This window comes from Carassius gibelio, chromosome A16 (genome assembly GCF_023724105.1).
Source record: "Carassius gibelio isolate Cgi1373 ecotype wild population from Czech Republic chromosome A16, carGib1.2-hapl.c, whole genome shotgun sequence".
Classification (NCBI taxonomy): Eukaryota; Metazoa; Chordata; class Actinopteri; order Cypriniformes; family Cyprinidae; genus Carassius; species Carassius gibelio.
This window is the reverse complement of record NC_068386.1, coordinates 14,531,170-14,548,075: the sequence shown is the minus strand read 5'-3', so window position 1 is coordinate 14,548,075 and position 16,906 is coordinate 14,531,170. Positions and strand designations below refer to the sequence as shown.

The window sequence follows — 16,906 nt, the reverse complement described above, 5'->3', positions numbered from 1 at the left end:
TAGTGCCCTGATTCTCGCACGAATACCAAGCTTAACACCATCATCTCACATCCACACTGTGGTCATGATGGCATGAATTGTGGGAATCTGTCGTTGGTTCTTCTGAGCGCACATTAGATTAGCGTTCACTCAGACTTCTAGACTACAAAAGTGTGAGCTTTCTATTTTAGGTTTCTTCCTCCTCTCTTTTCCAAGTACTACCACAGTCTGTCCAGCTTAAACACACAGTGTTGCTCGCTTCCTCAAACATCAGTTTCCACTTTCTCTTCAATGCTGAAAGGTATATCCAAGTTCTACAACAACATATGCGTCTCTTTCAGGGAAGACCTTTCATTTACCTACATGAAAACATTTAGCGCATCATGAAGAGGTCTTCTTTGGCGCATCTTCCTAAGACAGTTGCGCAACTAGAAGCCTGTATTAGACAAGAATGGGACAACATTCCTATTCTCAGTCCCCAGACGTTTGCAGACTGTTATAAAAAGAAGAGGGGATGCCACAAAGCTGTAAAAATGGCCTTGTCCCAAGTTTTTTGAGATGTGTTGATGCCATGAAATTTAAAATAAACCTATTTTTCCCTTAAAATTATACACTTTTATAGTTTAAACATTTGATGCGTCATCTATGTTGTATTCTGAATAAAATATTGAAATTTGAAACTTCCACATCATTGCATTCTGTTTTTATTCAAAATTTGTACATTGTCCCAACTTTTTTGGAATCGGGTTTGTAGATTTTAAAATCGAAAGAACTAAAATAACTCACTTTTTGGATTTAATCCACAAAATCTATTGGTTGAACTCTTCTATACACTACTGTCAGTATTAGGGCTATGCGATATGGACAAAAAAAAAAACCTATCACAATTTTTTTTTATAAATTTAGCGATTTCAATTTTAATCACGATTTTGACACACACAGACATGCTTTACAGTCATAAATGCATTGAGTATACATTTGAAACATATTTCCAAAAGAAAACCAATGAGAGCTTTATCAAAAAGTTGTAACATGTCTCTAGAACAGACAGAAGTCAAAATAATCACCAAGATGTCAAACAAAATGTCGAGACATATGGCAAAAAATTATAATAAAAAAATAAAATTAAACCGGTTCAGGGATTTATTTATTTTTTATTTTTTTGCCATGCATTGGTCATAGAGCTCACTGTAGCGGTGCCTCAAGTTTTATATGTTTTGCCCAATTTTGCCCAAATATTGCCCAAGGTTTACACATACTCCTTCTGCAGTGCGTATACAGTAAGTTATGTGTACGTGGTTCAGAAGCAGCAACGAGAGCACATTATTGTGAGGTGAAAGCACATTAAAATCATGCGCGAGCGCGAATCTATCCGCTCGCAGGCAGATTTTCTTTGCTCTGTTAACAAAACCAGATGCATGTGCTTAGATCATATTAAATCTTTTCACACATTTCTATTTATAACCTTTTCTGTTCTCATCTTTTTACTGCGTGCAGTGTGAACGTTCTGATCCGTTAACATGGGCCCCAAAAAATAAAAGGCTACGCATCACAGACAGTGTGTGAACCTGGAGTTTAATAATGAATAAAGCACTGTAAAAATACTCTGATGCAAGTAAAAGTCTTGCATTGAAAATGCTACTTAAGTAAATATATCAAGTATAAACATTACTTAATGTAAGTATAATCAGGGAAATTTGTTTAAAAGTAAACTGGGACTACAGTACTATTATTTTTTGTTATATCATTAGATTATTATTCATACGTTACTGCATAATCAGCAACTCACCAGGAAAATGAACAATCTCAGACACCTTGGTCCACGTATCACTTTTAATTTATTTTTTACGTCCCTGTACGCAAACAGGGACACATCATAGATTATTGCAAACCCGAAACAGCAATAATCAACCTGTCCTCTATTGTGCTTGGGAACTAATGGTCGGAGCTGCGTTCTCTTGAATCCTCTAAAGTGGTGGACTTCTACATTCTGATTGGTTGCTGCCCAACTGCTTCATAGCTCATTATCATAAAGTTGCCTTGATTTCAACTCTCCTCTACGCTCTCAATGGCCAAGTCGCGCAGCGCCGCTCCTCGACGATGGCTTACATTGAAAATGAATGACTTCCTGCCACTTTGACGCTCTCGATTCCAGCGGTGTGAACGCACAGTTAGGCATATGCCCAGTCTGCTCTGTTCTCACGCTCCACTTAGGCGCGCTGCATCCTGATTGGTTCAATTAACATACTTCGGGAGGCCGGGGCCACTGAAAATTGTGCAATAAAGCGATTTAGAAATCGCGCACACTCAAATCACGATTTTATTTCGATTTCGATTAGTCGCACAGCCCTTGTTAGTATGATTATTTAATGTCTCTTATGCTCTCTATGGTTGCACTACAGTAAAAACAGTTTTATAACAATTTAAAATAACTGTTTTCTACTTGTTCCTGTAATGGCAAAGCTGAATTTTCAGCAGCCAATACTGCAGTCTTCAGTGTCACATGGTCCTATAGAATTCATTGTAATGATTTGGAGCACAAGAAACATTTCTTCTTCTTCTTCTTCTTCTTCTTATTATTATAAATGTTGAAAAGAGTTGTGCTGCTTAATATTTTGTCTGAAACCGTGATACATTTTGTTTTCAGCATTCTTTCTGACTTTCAAAGAAAACAGCATTTATTTGAAATGCCACTTTTGTGTCTTTGCTTAAGAAATATGTTCATTTCTAGACCTTATATTAATGTATGTAAAACGTTCTCACTGTTTTTTCTCCAACTCTTAACATTTCATTAGAATCGTTTAAATCCTGAGCGACCAGTATAACATCTTGTGTTTATACAGTCAAGAAAAACTTAAAAAGAATAAGTACTGACATATATTTTAATAATATGTGATATTACTGGTACATTTAGTAATTTTGCAGACGCTTTTATCTAAACTGACTGGGGAAACATAAAGCAATTCTTCTTAAAGAGGCAAACAGACACAGGAAGTGCTTGTAATACCAAGTTTTAGACATTGTTCAAATAAGTGCAAGCTAGAAAAAGAAGGAATAAATATATATATATATATATATATATATTTATATATATTTATTTTTTTATTTTTTTTACGATAAAGCCAAGTAGTTTCGAAAGAGATGAGTTTTTAGATGTCGCTTGAAAATTCAGCATTCCGGACAGGGGTGGGAAGATCATTCCACCAGCCAGGAATGGTGAACAAGAATGTTCTGGAAAGTGATTTTGAGCCTCTCTGTGATGGAACCACGAGGCATTGCTCACTAGTGGATCTCAGACATCTGGAGAGGATGTAGTAATAGTGAGTGGAAGTAGGTGGGTGCTGAGCCTGTGGCTGTTCTATATGCAAGCATCTATGTCTTGAACTTGATGCAAGCCGCAACCGGTAGCCAATGCAAGGAGATAAAGAGAGGTGCAACATGGGCTCTTTTGGGTTCACTGAAGACCAGTCGAAACCTATATGCACAAATATTGTGGCACTACAATAGAACTAATGTGGGACTGACCTTAAACCAACCACATGCTAGAACTAGCAACAAAATACAGCCTGATTTCTCAAAGTAGGTCAAAGTCTCCAGCTTTTTAACTCATAACCAACCCTGGATATTTGTCAAAATCTCAACTAGGGAAAACATTTGCAAGCTCACATTTCCAAATGCCTAGGCATTAGGGACACAAGTGCAGGATTTGAGAAACAGCTTGTGTGTCTCTCGCAGTGGGTATGCCATGCGTGGGTTTACTCAGAGCAAGACTATTTGGACAAAAGGCAGTAGCATCCAAGGGGAAAAAATGTTCACAGGAACCGCAAACAGCTCACCAGGTTGGAGCAGGATGCCTGTGATCTCAGAGAAGGTCCTGTCGCTGGAAGAGGTCAGAGGTCATGTAACACTCCTCCAACAACAAAACTTTGGGACTGACTTTTAAAGTGACAGTTCATGTAAAAATGAACATTGTTATCAAATACTTGTCCTCATGTCATTTTGAGCCAGTATTATTTTCTTTCTTTCAGAATATATTTGAGAGCTCTGTCAGACTGGAAGATTATCAGTGAATAATGTCTCATAACGCAACTGTGGGGTTTTAGACGATTCATCACACAGCATTTTATGAACTTTTTTTTTTAGAACCTGTGAGTATAAATCACCATCCACAATACAGGGCTGGAATTACATAGAGGTGTGTAAATGATGACACATTTGCCATTTCAGGACATTTAGAGGCCTACCATGTAAGATGAGACAGTTGATCTTCACTTTCTGGAGTGACATTTCAGAGTTTGAGAAATAAAAAAAAATTCATCACTACCTCCACGACAATAACCAATAACAGACTGGATGTTAATGTGAGGAGACAAGATGTCCTGTTAGGAGACAGACAGACTGAGGTGCCAGACATGAGAGGAGACAGACAGACTAGAAACAACCATTTTTTATTTTTTTACTACTTGCTTATGGATCATAAAGAGCCAAATAAATCAGTTATAAACAAAGAATGTGGCTGCCTCTGTATTTTGCCAGTAGCTGGTTTCTGGGCGCACATTTTTATGCAAATGTAGGAATATTTGCATAAAATAAAAATACAAAATAGAAAATGGAATCAAACATGCTGGATGGAAAAAAAAAACAAGATGCAAATGAAGTTTTCAAAATGTATGAAAAAAAAGATTATACGCATACACAAAGTGGAGGAATTCTGTTCATTAACTATGATGATGATGATTAACTGATTAAATAAAGCGCATCAAAAAACACGAGGCTAGGAATGCACAATATATCAGTATCATATTATTTAATGACTAATTTTAAGCTTTGTGTGTGTGTGTATGTAAGTGCGTGCATGTGCCTGTTGAAGAAAATACAGAACATGGTCAGAATTGAACAGGAAATGCCCTCCCAACTTTTCTGGGTACAAGACAACCAATAAAGTGGTAAGAAAGAGAGGAAGAGAGAGAAACAAAAGACAATGCATACTGCAAGAGGTCTGTGCATAATAAAAGCATGACATTTAACTACACACCACATTTAGAGCAGAACTTTTTTATTATTATTATTATCATCATCATCACTGTATATAGTCCATGTGGCTTCAGTATCTGACCATGCTCCTCTACATGCAGCAGCTGAACTACTCGCTTTGTTGCAAACCTAACCAACATCCTGTTGACTCCAGGGTTGACCACTTCCACATCATTGCTGCTGTAGTTGTTTTAGCACTGGCCAAATTTCTCATCAAACAACTGCACGAAGATAGCTTCCTAAATAAACCTTCAGGGTGACAACACTGCAGTCTCATGACAGGAGACAGAGGGCAGGCTGCCTTCAGCAGTCACATACAGTGGTGAATACTGCTTCAGATATGCCACAGCCGAATCTGAAACCCATGGAAAAACCCATTTGACGTCCTGCTCAGGGTAAAGGACTAGATCTGGAAACGACTGCATATGTTGAAGCAGTCAACTTGACCAGGCAAACTATAAATCGCTGTTGCCCAGCAAAATTATCATCTGGGCTATCGAAAATACAAACTACTCAGCGGGACATTGTGATAGCACAGGAACATGATATCCTGTCGAGTGCTCCTAAGAGACTAGATGGGAAGTTTGGGACAGTAGCTCAAACTAAAGTGGCGTGTTTCTAAACTTGATATAAATTAGAGGAAGCCAGACAATGGAAAACATCAATAACATCACCAAAAACCAAAGACTCATTGGAATTTGGTCAATTGTTCATAAATCCATCTTTACATAAATCCGTCCTGCTTGCATTTCATCAATGCGATTCACTGGGCAAACATCATTCAATACGTAATCATTTACTACAAAAGCAAAATCTCGAAATACTTCCAACTGAAGTCCTCAAAATGAGATAAGCTGTTTGGAGGACACCTCAAAAGGGACAATATTACGGTCCACTCTGTTCTGACAGGTTCAGAAGACTTTCTGACGCCTGAAACAGATCGATACTCCTCAGAAACCGAAATGTCTGTTCTGGGCACCTGATTTTTCATCTGAGATTGAGCAGGTGTGTGTCACAGTGATATCAGGCTGTTTCAGAGAGTCGATTTTACAGTAAGAATTTCCACTTTCGGCCTGTTCGTCCTGCTTCTAATCAGGTGAAACTGTGAGCTATCTAGAGCTTCCTTCACCGGTTAGTGTCATCTGCAGGCAACCTAATAACATATCGGTAACACTTTAGAATAAGGTTCCATTAGTTAATGTTAGTTAACTACTTTCGTTAACATGAACTAAGCAAGAACAATCCTTCTACAGCATTTATAAGTCTTAGTTCATGTTAATTTCAACATTTACTAATGCATTATTTAAATCAAAAGTTGTGCTTGTTAACATTAGTTAATGCACTGTGAATTACCATGAACTAACAATGAATAACTGTATTTTCATTAACTAACATTAACGAAGATTAATAAATACAGTAATAAATGTATTATTCATTGTTTTTTCATGTTAATTAATACATTAACTAACATTAACTAATGTAACCTTATTCTAAAGAGTTACCAACATATCTACTTAGAAGATAAGGGGAAAATAGAGTTACAATAAACAAGCCTGTCAGTTCATCATAAATCCGGTTTGGTTTTGTCATGATGCTACCGTCAATCATCTTGCTACAAATATACTGAAAAAACAATAAACTGGTTGTAATTTTAATGGACTCAAAGTTAATAAATTATAAAAATTGTAGTTATCCAACAACTTCTATCACTGAAGCCCAAATTAGGCCAAAAATAAAAAGTAATATCAAGGCTCAAAGAGCTCTTCCCAAATTAAGCACATGGACATGATGCAAGATATGATGAGCCCAGTTGGCTCAGATATTGTTATGTAAGATGAAATAGAGGCCGTCAAGAAAGACTAAACTTTAATACAATTCCATCAGCAACAAAACAACGGACTCCGTTTCCTGAGACTGACATCACGGGCATTGTTTCATAACTGACTGCACCGTCCAGAGATCATGTACAGTTTGGGGACTAATGTCCCAGCCAGACGTCTGAATCTGATAAGAACACATAGCCTCGTCCCTCGTGTTGGACTGAATCATTATTTGAGTTGCTCCAAATGTCTGCGACAGCTGCTCATGCAGCAGATAAGAGCTCAGGCTGGTGTAGGATTCGCAGCTGGCAAGATCAGTCCATGATAAATGGCCCTAATGTTGAGGACAACTGCTCTTCACAACAAGAAGAGATTATTTACATTTGTGTCGCTGTAACAACAACATAACAGAGATAGACTGATAATTGGTTTTATAAATATTTTTATAAATACTCTCACTTCAGCTAAATGGTTAATCAGTGCTTTAAGTTCCTCTTGGACACAGCTTTATTTAACATAATAATAAGCACAATTTGCCCAGTTTAATATCATAATCTACTGATAATGACACCGTTTGCAGAGTCTCTTACAGTGAAACAAATGCGTAACAATTAAAAAGTCCAAAAGTCTAAAACGTTAGTAACACTTCACATAAATATAAGATGTTAAAATAACCATTTATAATTATTTAATTACAATTAATATAATTTAGAAAATAATTCAATTAAAATTACTAAATGCATTCATAATTATTTGTATCACTATTATTCTTAAAATATTTATAGTGGGTGTTGTTTTCATTGTTCTAGTCAACTGATTATTGATTTTGTGTATTAACAATACAGTTACAATACGGTCTCAAAAACGATACGGTCACAAACGCTGGACTTTTGGTAGTTCCTAGGATAGCAAAGTCCACTAAAGGAGGTAGAGCTTTCTCACATTTAGCTCCCAAACTCTGGAATAGCCTTCCTGATAATGTTCGGGGTTCAGACACACTCTCTCTGTTTAAATCTAGATTAAAAACACATCTCTTTCGCCAAGCATTCGAATAATGTATCTTTTAAATTGTGAGTGTAGTTGCATCTGATCAAAGGTGCATTTTTATTCATTAGCTTGGGTTCAACTAATTTTACTTTGTTGGATCAGCAGCTATGCTAATGATGTCTCTATTTTGTTTCTATGTTTCGCCACGGGATCGATTTACACAAGCTCCAGTCTGGATCCAGAACACCTGAGAAGAGATGATGCTGACCCTCAGAGGACCCCAGATGATGCTAACCCTGAATCAACAAACAGAACTAACAATTATTGCTAAATGTGTGACTGCATCATATAATAACTTAATTAATAATATTGATAGTTCATCGTCTAGCTGACTACGTCTTGTATTATTATTTTAATTTTTTTCTAAAATCCTTTAAAATGTGCACAAACTACTAGCTACTACTAAATATTGTAGAAACATAATTTTCTGTAAAGTTGCTTTGTAACGATTTGTTTTGTAAAAAACGCTATACAAATAAACTTGAATTGAATTGAATTGAAAAAAATACAGTTTGGTTCTACATATCAGTTATGACACGTTTGAATCATTAAAAAACATCATACTGGACGATTTCTATAACACAATTCACATAAAGGCAAAGATTAAGTAAGGATAAAACTTTAAAAATGACAACGAATCTAGATTCTGAAAAGCTATCATGTGGTCTTACAGTAAGCACGCTGGGTAATAATGAGACAAAATTCTGTTAAATGTCAAAAATAAATAAATAAATTGTGTCAGTACAGGCCATAGAACTGGCGATGTTTAAAATAGAAAGGCTGCCGAGACAAAAGTAAACCGCCAAGTCTTGCCTCAAAACCTGAGAGATTGTAACAAGTTGAAACTGCTAGCATTCGAGCACGTTCCGCACGGAGCAGTCTGGATTCCTGTCCCGGATCGTACAGTCATGACTGTGGTCAACTTTTGCCAAACTTACCCGCTCGCTTCCTCTCGGCCCCTCGATTCCGGTCCTGCTCTCCTAAGCACTTTTCAAATCAACTGCTGGAAATGTCACATTTGAGAAACAAAAGACGGTCCAGGTTAGAAATAAAGCACTGGGCTCGCCAGGCTCATTTAAACGTCGAGTACGAGTAATGTAATGAAACTTTTCTTTTCGGCTCTGCCTTCCTTTCCTCCCCAAGTCTTCCCCCCCTTGTCCACGGTCCAAAAAAGTCACTTCCGCGATCGGATGGCTGCTTGTATCATGTGGTTTGGCGTCCACGAGAGCGCACGCACCTGGCTCTCTCAGCGCGCGCCCTTGACCTGTTTTTATTTATTTTTTATTACGTTCAACGACGGGGACTCACAGTTCAACAAGTAACGAATTTTGGAATATGAGCTCATTCATGACTTAGCTACCTAAAAAAAAACTTGTAGCCTATAAGAAGCCACTATTTTAGTCGCAGTTAACACTATCATGAAGCGAGTTTAAGAATTTAAGAACAGTGCAAGTCTATAAGTATATATATAATAGAGGTCTTAGATTTCATGCCACCGTGCAAAAAGTTATTTAATAATATATCCAAAATTAAAGCTTTCTCCTAATTTAACCTCATGTATTTCACAAGTGATATGACTTTTTCCCCCCGTGGAACAAAAAGTAAAAATGTTTTTAATGTCCATTTTTCTTACTTGCAATGACAAGAAATTGTGTCTAAAGATGGCAAGTCTCAGAATAGTGAAATCACAAAAAAAGTATCAGAAAAGTAGCCTGCAAACACAATATGGCAAGTCATAGCACCAAAGCACCAGCAAACAGAATTTGAACGAGGGCTGTGAATCCAATTTCATTTGTTTAGTCTAAGAATAAGAACATTGTGCGAGTTGAATCTGAGCAAAACCCACAGCAGCACTTTTTTCAAGAACTGAAACTGAATAAACTAGGTCAGGGGTCTTCAACAGGGGGGTCTGCAGAATATTGCAGAATTACATTTAATACCTGTTAAATACAAAAACACAATATTAAAACAGTGAATGCTCAAATTTGGCTAAATGTTTCGTTTTAGCTTGATATAAATCAGCCATCTGTTGACAAAATTAAGAAAATTATAAATCTGCTTATTTTGCTTTTTATTTCAGGGAGTCTGTTTCTAGTTACTATTTTACGAACATCGAAACATCTTAATTTAACAAATGATAATATATGCCTGTTACTGTATTTTCAGAAATATTTTATATGAATGATTCAAAGACTCATTCGTAACATAAAAAAGACAACCTGAAGTCGCCACCTACTGATGGAACCTTCAGAAAGGGCCACTAAACAATTCAATGATCGAACTGAACCAATTCAAATGATTCGAATCACTGAGATGAATCATACTTACTATGAAGCCCTCCAAACACCACACGCTGGTGACGTCTGCTGGTCAAAACTGTGTAAACGCAGCAAAAGCTCATCCCAAACATCTATAAAATAATTTTATTGGGGAAATGCAAATCTTTTAGCTTAATAGTTTAATCTATTACTGCAATTAATAAATCATCTTATAGAATATGAAGTGTTTGTAAAACGTGTACATTTAGGACATGTTTTGGTTGTTTTATGGAGAGCTTGGTTTAATCAGGTCAATATATAAGTCTATTAGCTACAACTCTTCCTTTTTATTCTACAAATGTGTCATTGGAATTGGTACAAATTTATGAAACATGGCGAAACATTGAAATTTCAAAACGTTCCTGAACAGTTTTAAAGTGAGGAAGCCTCGTTTATTGACATCACGTGACTTTGGCAGTTTTCACGGGTTCGAAACAAATGATTCTCAAAGGTTCTAAAGCCCATCGCCGGGCTTCGAATCTGCTAGTTCTCTTCCGGGATTGAGAGGACTACAAACTGAACAGCTCGATTTACAAAAGGGAAGAAAGTGCACGCAAACTTTATTGGTTTCGCGTGGCGGTGGATTTTTCAAAATGGTGCGCGTGTGTGCTTATCCTGGATGCTTCAACCAAGAGAAATCCGTGAGACTCCGTCAGTGGGCGTCAATGCAAGAGGAAAGTTTGACTTTTCACACATTGCCCCTGCACGATCCAGAAAGATTGAACCTGTGGCTGATCGCCCTTCGTCGAGATACCGGAGCACCAGTCCAGTCCATCCGAGGATTGAGGGTCTGCAGCCAACATTTTGTACCGTCCGATTTCAGTGTAGCCAAAGGAAATAAAAGGCGTTTGTGTTCAACAGCTGTGCCTAAGATACAACAACGTGCTGAGGTAGGTGTGGAAATACACATTTAGCGTAATCATATGATTTCCCATGGACTTGACAATGATAATTTCAAGGGGGCTCGAGTCCGACCCGAGTTATTTGGTAAAAAAAAAAAAAAAAACTATAACTAAGCGATGCGACGGATAATATATCATGCGGTGTCTGTAACGTTAGACTTACGAAGTAAACATGTTAAACATAGCGTAACGTTACTATTAAAATTACTGTGAAACAAACAAACTTAACCGTCAGATACATTTTTGTGTGTCAAAGCTGCTTACAAGTGGCCATAAGACTAACCGTAGAAGAAAACTAAGCTGATTTGATATAAATGTTTAACAGTTGTTCAAAGGGATAATTAATTGTGAGCATTTACAATAAAATCAACGTTAATTTTATAAGAGACAAAAGCAAATAGTCTGCTTTTACTTCCATGGGGACGTCCCGCCCTCATTACGCTGATTGGTTAGTTATTAAGGAAGTAATGAAACGCCTCGCTTCAATTGGCCAAGAGACGTCACGTGACAGGAGGAGTGCACCATGTGTTCTTACTGATATGTAACTGGCGTAGGGTCTCGTCCGGTATTAAACGTTATAAACCAATTCTAGCTTTAAAAAATATACATATTCCGATTCGGTATTGTATTGAGCTTGCATCAGCTAGTGTCGTTAGCTGGTAACTTTATCAATGTTCACAGATGGCATGTTCATAGCTTTCAAATGACCGTGACAGTACCTTGAGTTTTCCTGAGCCAGCCTTCAATGAGATAAGTGCTCCATTGAATAGCTTTTAGTTGGCCACACAATCCGGGCTAAAGCAAGGATTCAGTTACGTGCCTTCCAGGTAAGAGAACTGCCAACAATCGTGAGTGATTTCACTTAGGATAAATGAGACATTCCTATTAATATAAAGATGTTTTTTTCTATTTAGTGACGTAGATCAGATAATTAGACTTTGATGCAGCTAAAATGTTTGTTTTGGCGCATACTTTAGTTTCTTTGTAAACCACTTTACTTTAGTAAGTAGAATATATGTGTTTTCAGGACTTTCAAAATTAAGTTTTTATTGTCTCAACTATTCTGTAATAGTCTAGTGTGGATAATTTATAGTTGACGATAATTATATTAAATTATAGTTTAACATAAATAATTATCTTAATTCATTAGTCCATGTGAAGTCACTCTATGGTTTGATGAACCAAAAAAGAGTAAGATGTAATTGAACTAAAACAGCAGTGACATGAATCATTGGCAGTGATCGCTGTTTTCTGCTTTAGACTGACATTGATGTGGGAATATAATAGAAATGCAGTACTGTAGAGGTACAGCAGTTATGAGGTGTAGAGTGATTTTGTTGTTAACATCTAACATGGGGATACATGATTTAGGAAAAAATTTGGTAAAATTTTTGCAATGTGTATATATTTACAAGTATTGCAATATATTCACTGAAAATATTAAGAAAAATTGTTTTATTTTACATCACAGCTGACCCTTAAATCTTCTCTTTTGTTGACAACTGCCCGTTTATAAGCTCTTTGTATTAAAGTTTTGGGAAGATGGTTGGTGCGTGTTGAGTTTTTAAATGCATGTTATAAACAATCCAAAACCTTTCAGAGATGAGATTGTGTGGAGAAGCATTTACCTTAAATCAAGAAAAGACTTCTTGGCTTGTCTTGAAGTCGGTGTGGTGTTCACACTACGTGACATTACGTAAATGATCCACAACAGGAGTTCATACACTACACGAGCTGAAAACGTGTCTGTCACCCAACGAGTCTATAACAGCGTAAATTATCAAAGATGTGATCTAATGCTGGGTACACACCAAAAGATAATCGGGCTGATTTTGGGCAAATTTCCCCCTTTCCGACAATCCTAGCTATGTCCCGATTATCTTGATGGCTTTACAGATTATTTTAGCAGATTTTCCCCAGAGTGTCCGAACCTGATCGGAAGAACGTCGTAGCCGCCCCGATCACAAATCGTAAATGTTCAACATGTTTAATACTTACGCTCTGGAGATCATCATGTGAAACTAAACAATATCCAATCAGAAAGCGAATGATCATGTTCTTAAGGAGTGATAACAATTATTTAAAGTTTATTTAATAAGGCAATTTTTTTTGCGAGATTTCCTTATTAATTATCGCTTGCGTATGATTGTGAAACATAGTTTGCAGACCAGACAGAGTTGTAGGCGATCTTTCCTGATGATAGCTAGATAGTCATGCAGTGTGAAGACAATGGCGATCCAATGACTTGGAAAACCATGCAGTGTGTGAACTGTGCATGAAAACAATGCATAAGACTCTGAAGACACAGGATCATTAGCTGGTCATGTGTAAATGAGCAAAGTGCTGCGCTCCATTGAAACATTCAGAGCATTTAATTAAATGAACTGCAGTCTTTGCAGTTTGATAATTACACAAAGTCATGTCACGATTTTGGTTTCATTCCTATTAACCATGCAGCCTTAAGATCTGTGAGTTGTTTTTAAATGAAAGGTATGTCTTGGTTTCATGTTACACAAAGTCATCTAGAGAAATCTATAGATCTGCAGAAATTTTGATTTGTATCCACATTTTTATTGTGTTTGATGTTCAGTCTTAAAATTTGGCATTGTAATTGATCAAATTTAAAAGTCAAGTCGACTAGTTTTATTGCTCAGACTTTTGTGCTTGTTCCCAACAGACCCTCTCCATCTGTCTCTTCCTTTTTCTTTCATTGCCTTTCTCCTGTGTTACAATTTTTGGCTGAATGCAGCAGGCGTTGCCTCGGATCAGTAAAGTAGTTAAGAGGGTTCAGCGAATTGGTAGCCAAATCATCCCAATGGCTCAGAACTGCACTGCGTCCTCCACACAGAAAGATGGTGCTGTCACAGCAGCTATTCTCATCATAGGAGATGAGATCCTCAAGGTATTTTACACTAGCCATTGATAATAGTCACAATTAACCCTTTGTCTTATATATGATGTTATTATGACAGTTGGGAGCTGGATTATCTGGATATGGATTATCCGTTTTCCGACCATTGACAGATGCACGGACATTTCCACTTCAGAAATTAAACTCTTTAAGAATTTTTAGAAAGCAATGGTTTATATGCTTACATTACAGGGCCACACTGTCGACACTAATAGTGCTTTCCTGTGCCGTGGACTTCGCAAGCTTGGCGTCACCGTAGAGCGAATCACTGTCGTACCTGATGTCCAGGAAGTCATTGCTAAAGAAGTGGCACAGCTTTCCTCCGCTGTTACTCACCTCATCACGTCCGGTGGCATCGGTCCCACTCATGACGATGTCACATTTGAGAGTGTTGCGATGGCATTTGGCGAAGGTCTGCACGCTCACCCTGAACTGACAAAGCTAGTGGAGGGGTTCTTTGGCCCAGACACACCCAGTAGTGCCCAAATGAAGCTTGCCATGGTTCCAGTTTCAGCCAAACTCAATTTTGGCATAGACCCTCAGACAGGCCAGCGAAATCGTTTCCCTCTTGTCAGTGTCCACAACGTATACATATTTCCCGGCATCCCCTCTCTGCTGGAAAAGGCTTTCAATGGACTGGCCCATCTGTTTTCAGGTTCTGGGACCACCTTTCACACCCGTGAGGTGTTTGTGGATGCAGATGAGACTGATATTGCCCAGTGTCTAACAAAACTGCAGGCAGATTGGGGCAAGCGTGTCTCTCTGGGCTCTTACCCAGACTGGCTTAGTAATTATCACCGTGTCCGATTGGTTTTGGACTCTGGCAGTGCGGAAGAGGTGGAACGAGCAAGAACTCAACTGATAGAAGAGCTACCTGAAAGATCTGTGGTTCCTCTCATCACTGACCCAGTGTCAGTCGCAGCTGAAGAGGTGTACGCACTCTCGAAAAGCGGTGAGCTGCCTTTAACCAAATTTGAGTGATGTTGTCGCAGTCACTTACATGTGTTTGATCTTGACCAGGTTAGATCTCGATTTAAATCAGTTGAGAATAACCTTGTTAAACATGTATATCTCACAGAGACGATGCTTGGGAAGAAAGTAGCTGCAGCATTGGGGACCATTGAGATGGCGATGGAGAAATACTTGACTAATGAAATCTGTGTCGGCTTCAATGGTGGCAAAGACTGCACAGCTCTACTGCATTTATATTATGCTGCTCTGAAACGGTAAGAGACTAAATTAAAGACAATGGCTAGACAGAAAAAGGAGAATATTGTTTGTAATTTTGTAAATAATTTTTGCCCAGTATCGCCTTTAAGTTTAGTGACCTCAAAATGTATTTGGACTCTTAATAAAGCAAACTTAAATGTATAGTTCACCCAAAAATTCTGCCATCATTTACTTACCTTCACCTTTAGAGATAAATGATTAAATTAACCATTTAAGACAGCATGGGCATTACTTCCAAAAATATTACAGAAATAGATGTTTAAGTCATAAAATAATAGATATACTGTCTGACATTTAAGACAAGTATTTGGAAATGTTCTGGTTGTCAAATGCTAGTGTATCTTCAGAGTTATGTTGATGAACTAAGGCTGCAGTTATTTTGCTAGGTTTGTGAACTTGAGGAGAACTGATTTCATACTAATGATCACCTTAAGACCTCTATGCATAAAAATGTCTAAGAAAAACTTGTCTCACATCTGCATAATTTGTTTGCAGATGTCATGTGGTTTGCTATTTTCTGTGAATACTGAAAATGTATACATTGAGTGTGTCCAAATACTCTTTGGAGCACTATATGTATTTATAAATGCTGTGAATTGAATCTAATGTCCATGTTTAATTGGCAATAATATAAATTTAATAATATAAAAACAGCTTTAAAGAACAACCCCCCATCTCTCTCTCTCTATCTCTCTCAGGCGGTATCCAGATAGTAAAGACAGATTGAAAGCTTTGTACATTCGAATTGTCTCTCCTTTTCCAGAAATGGAGAGGTTTTTGCAGGATACGATTAAAAGGTAAGACAAGGTGTCTTTAAAAAAATGTGTGCATGTATATATGTGTGTGTGTGTGTATTAGGTACAGCAATGATTTAAAGAGGAGATCAAAAATCTGGGATGGGTTCCTTTCCTCCTGAGTAGGTAAATTACAGACTGGATCCTCTGACATTTCTCCCAGAATTTTTTGCATGCATCAGAAAACGGCATATGAAAACTATTTACAGTATGTATATGATTTAGTCATTTCTGATTCAAACAATTATTTTGACCAAATTTCTGAATTGTGAAGTTTTCCAGACAGGCTTTGAGCAGTATAACACTAATGTTAGAATCACCAGTCATGTTTGGTTACGCACATACAACATGGGATCTGGCACCAGCTAGTTAGTGAAATGTCTTAACCAAATCACTCGACTTTCAAGGGAGACGTGCCATCTGTGAGCCCTAACAGCTTTTGTACAGCTACAGACGAACCAGCTGCAGTCTGTTCCTCATCCATGATGAGTTGAACATGGATCCAGCCCATCCAGGCCTCATTAATTCATCAGTGTCCATCAAAGCTCCATAGGTGTAATTAATTGGCACATCTCGTCCTCTCTCTTCTATAGATATGACCTGGAGCTGTTCTCGGTGGAGGGCAGTATTCGGCAGGCTCTGCATGAGGTCCGGGAAAGGAGGCCAGATTTAAAGGCGGTTCTAATGGGAACGAGACAGACTGACCCTTACTCGCACACACTGACACCCCTCTGTCCCACAGACCCGGGCTGGCCTGAATACATGAGGGTCAACCCACTGCTGGTAAGGGGGAAAGAATATATATATCTGTGCTGCTTAATATTTTGTTACTTATTTTTTTTTTTTTTTTTTTTACTGACTTCGAACTTTT

At 37.7% G+C, this 16,906-nt stretch overlaps 2 protein-coding genes across 9 annotated transcripts in view; one reads left to right on the top strand and one right to left on the bottom strand.

The window, feature by feature from the left end:
* Nucleotides 1–9,124, bottom strand: part of LOC128030709 (SHC-transforming protein 1) — a 33,177-nt gene extending 24,053 nt beyond the window's left edge. The window contains exon 1 of one of the 3 annotated variants that reach the window (XM_052618565.1): nt 8,819–9,124. The gene's annotated coding sequence lies outside the window, so the exon portion shown is untranslated. The remainder of the gene's footprint in view (nt 1–8,818) is intronic. The other 2 variants (XM_052618563.1, XM_052618567.1) reach the window with 2 other exon arrangements.
* Nucleotides 9,125–10,597: 1,473 nt separating this feature from the next.
* LOC128031162 (FAD synthase) lies at nt 10,598–16,818 on the top strand (the record flags this gene model as incomplete). 6 transcript variants are annotated; one of them, XM_052619399.1, is given in 6 exon segments in its annotated part: nt 10,598–11,088; nt 13,853–14,002; nt 14,204–14,963; nt 15,090–15,237; nt 15,940–16,038; nt 16,629–16,818. In XM_052619399.1, coding segments are annotated over 6 exon segments (1,644 nt in total), but the record flags the coding sequence as incomplete, so codon positions are not given.
* Nucleotides 16,819–16,906: the final 88 nt, after the last annotated feature.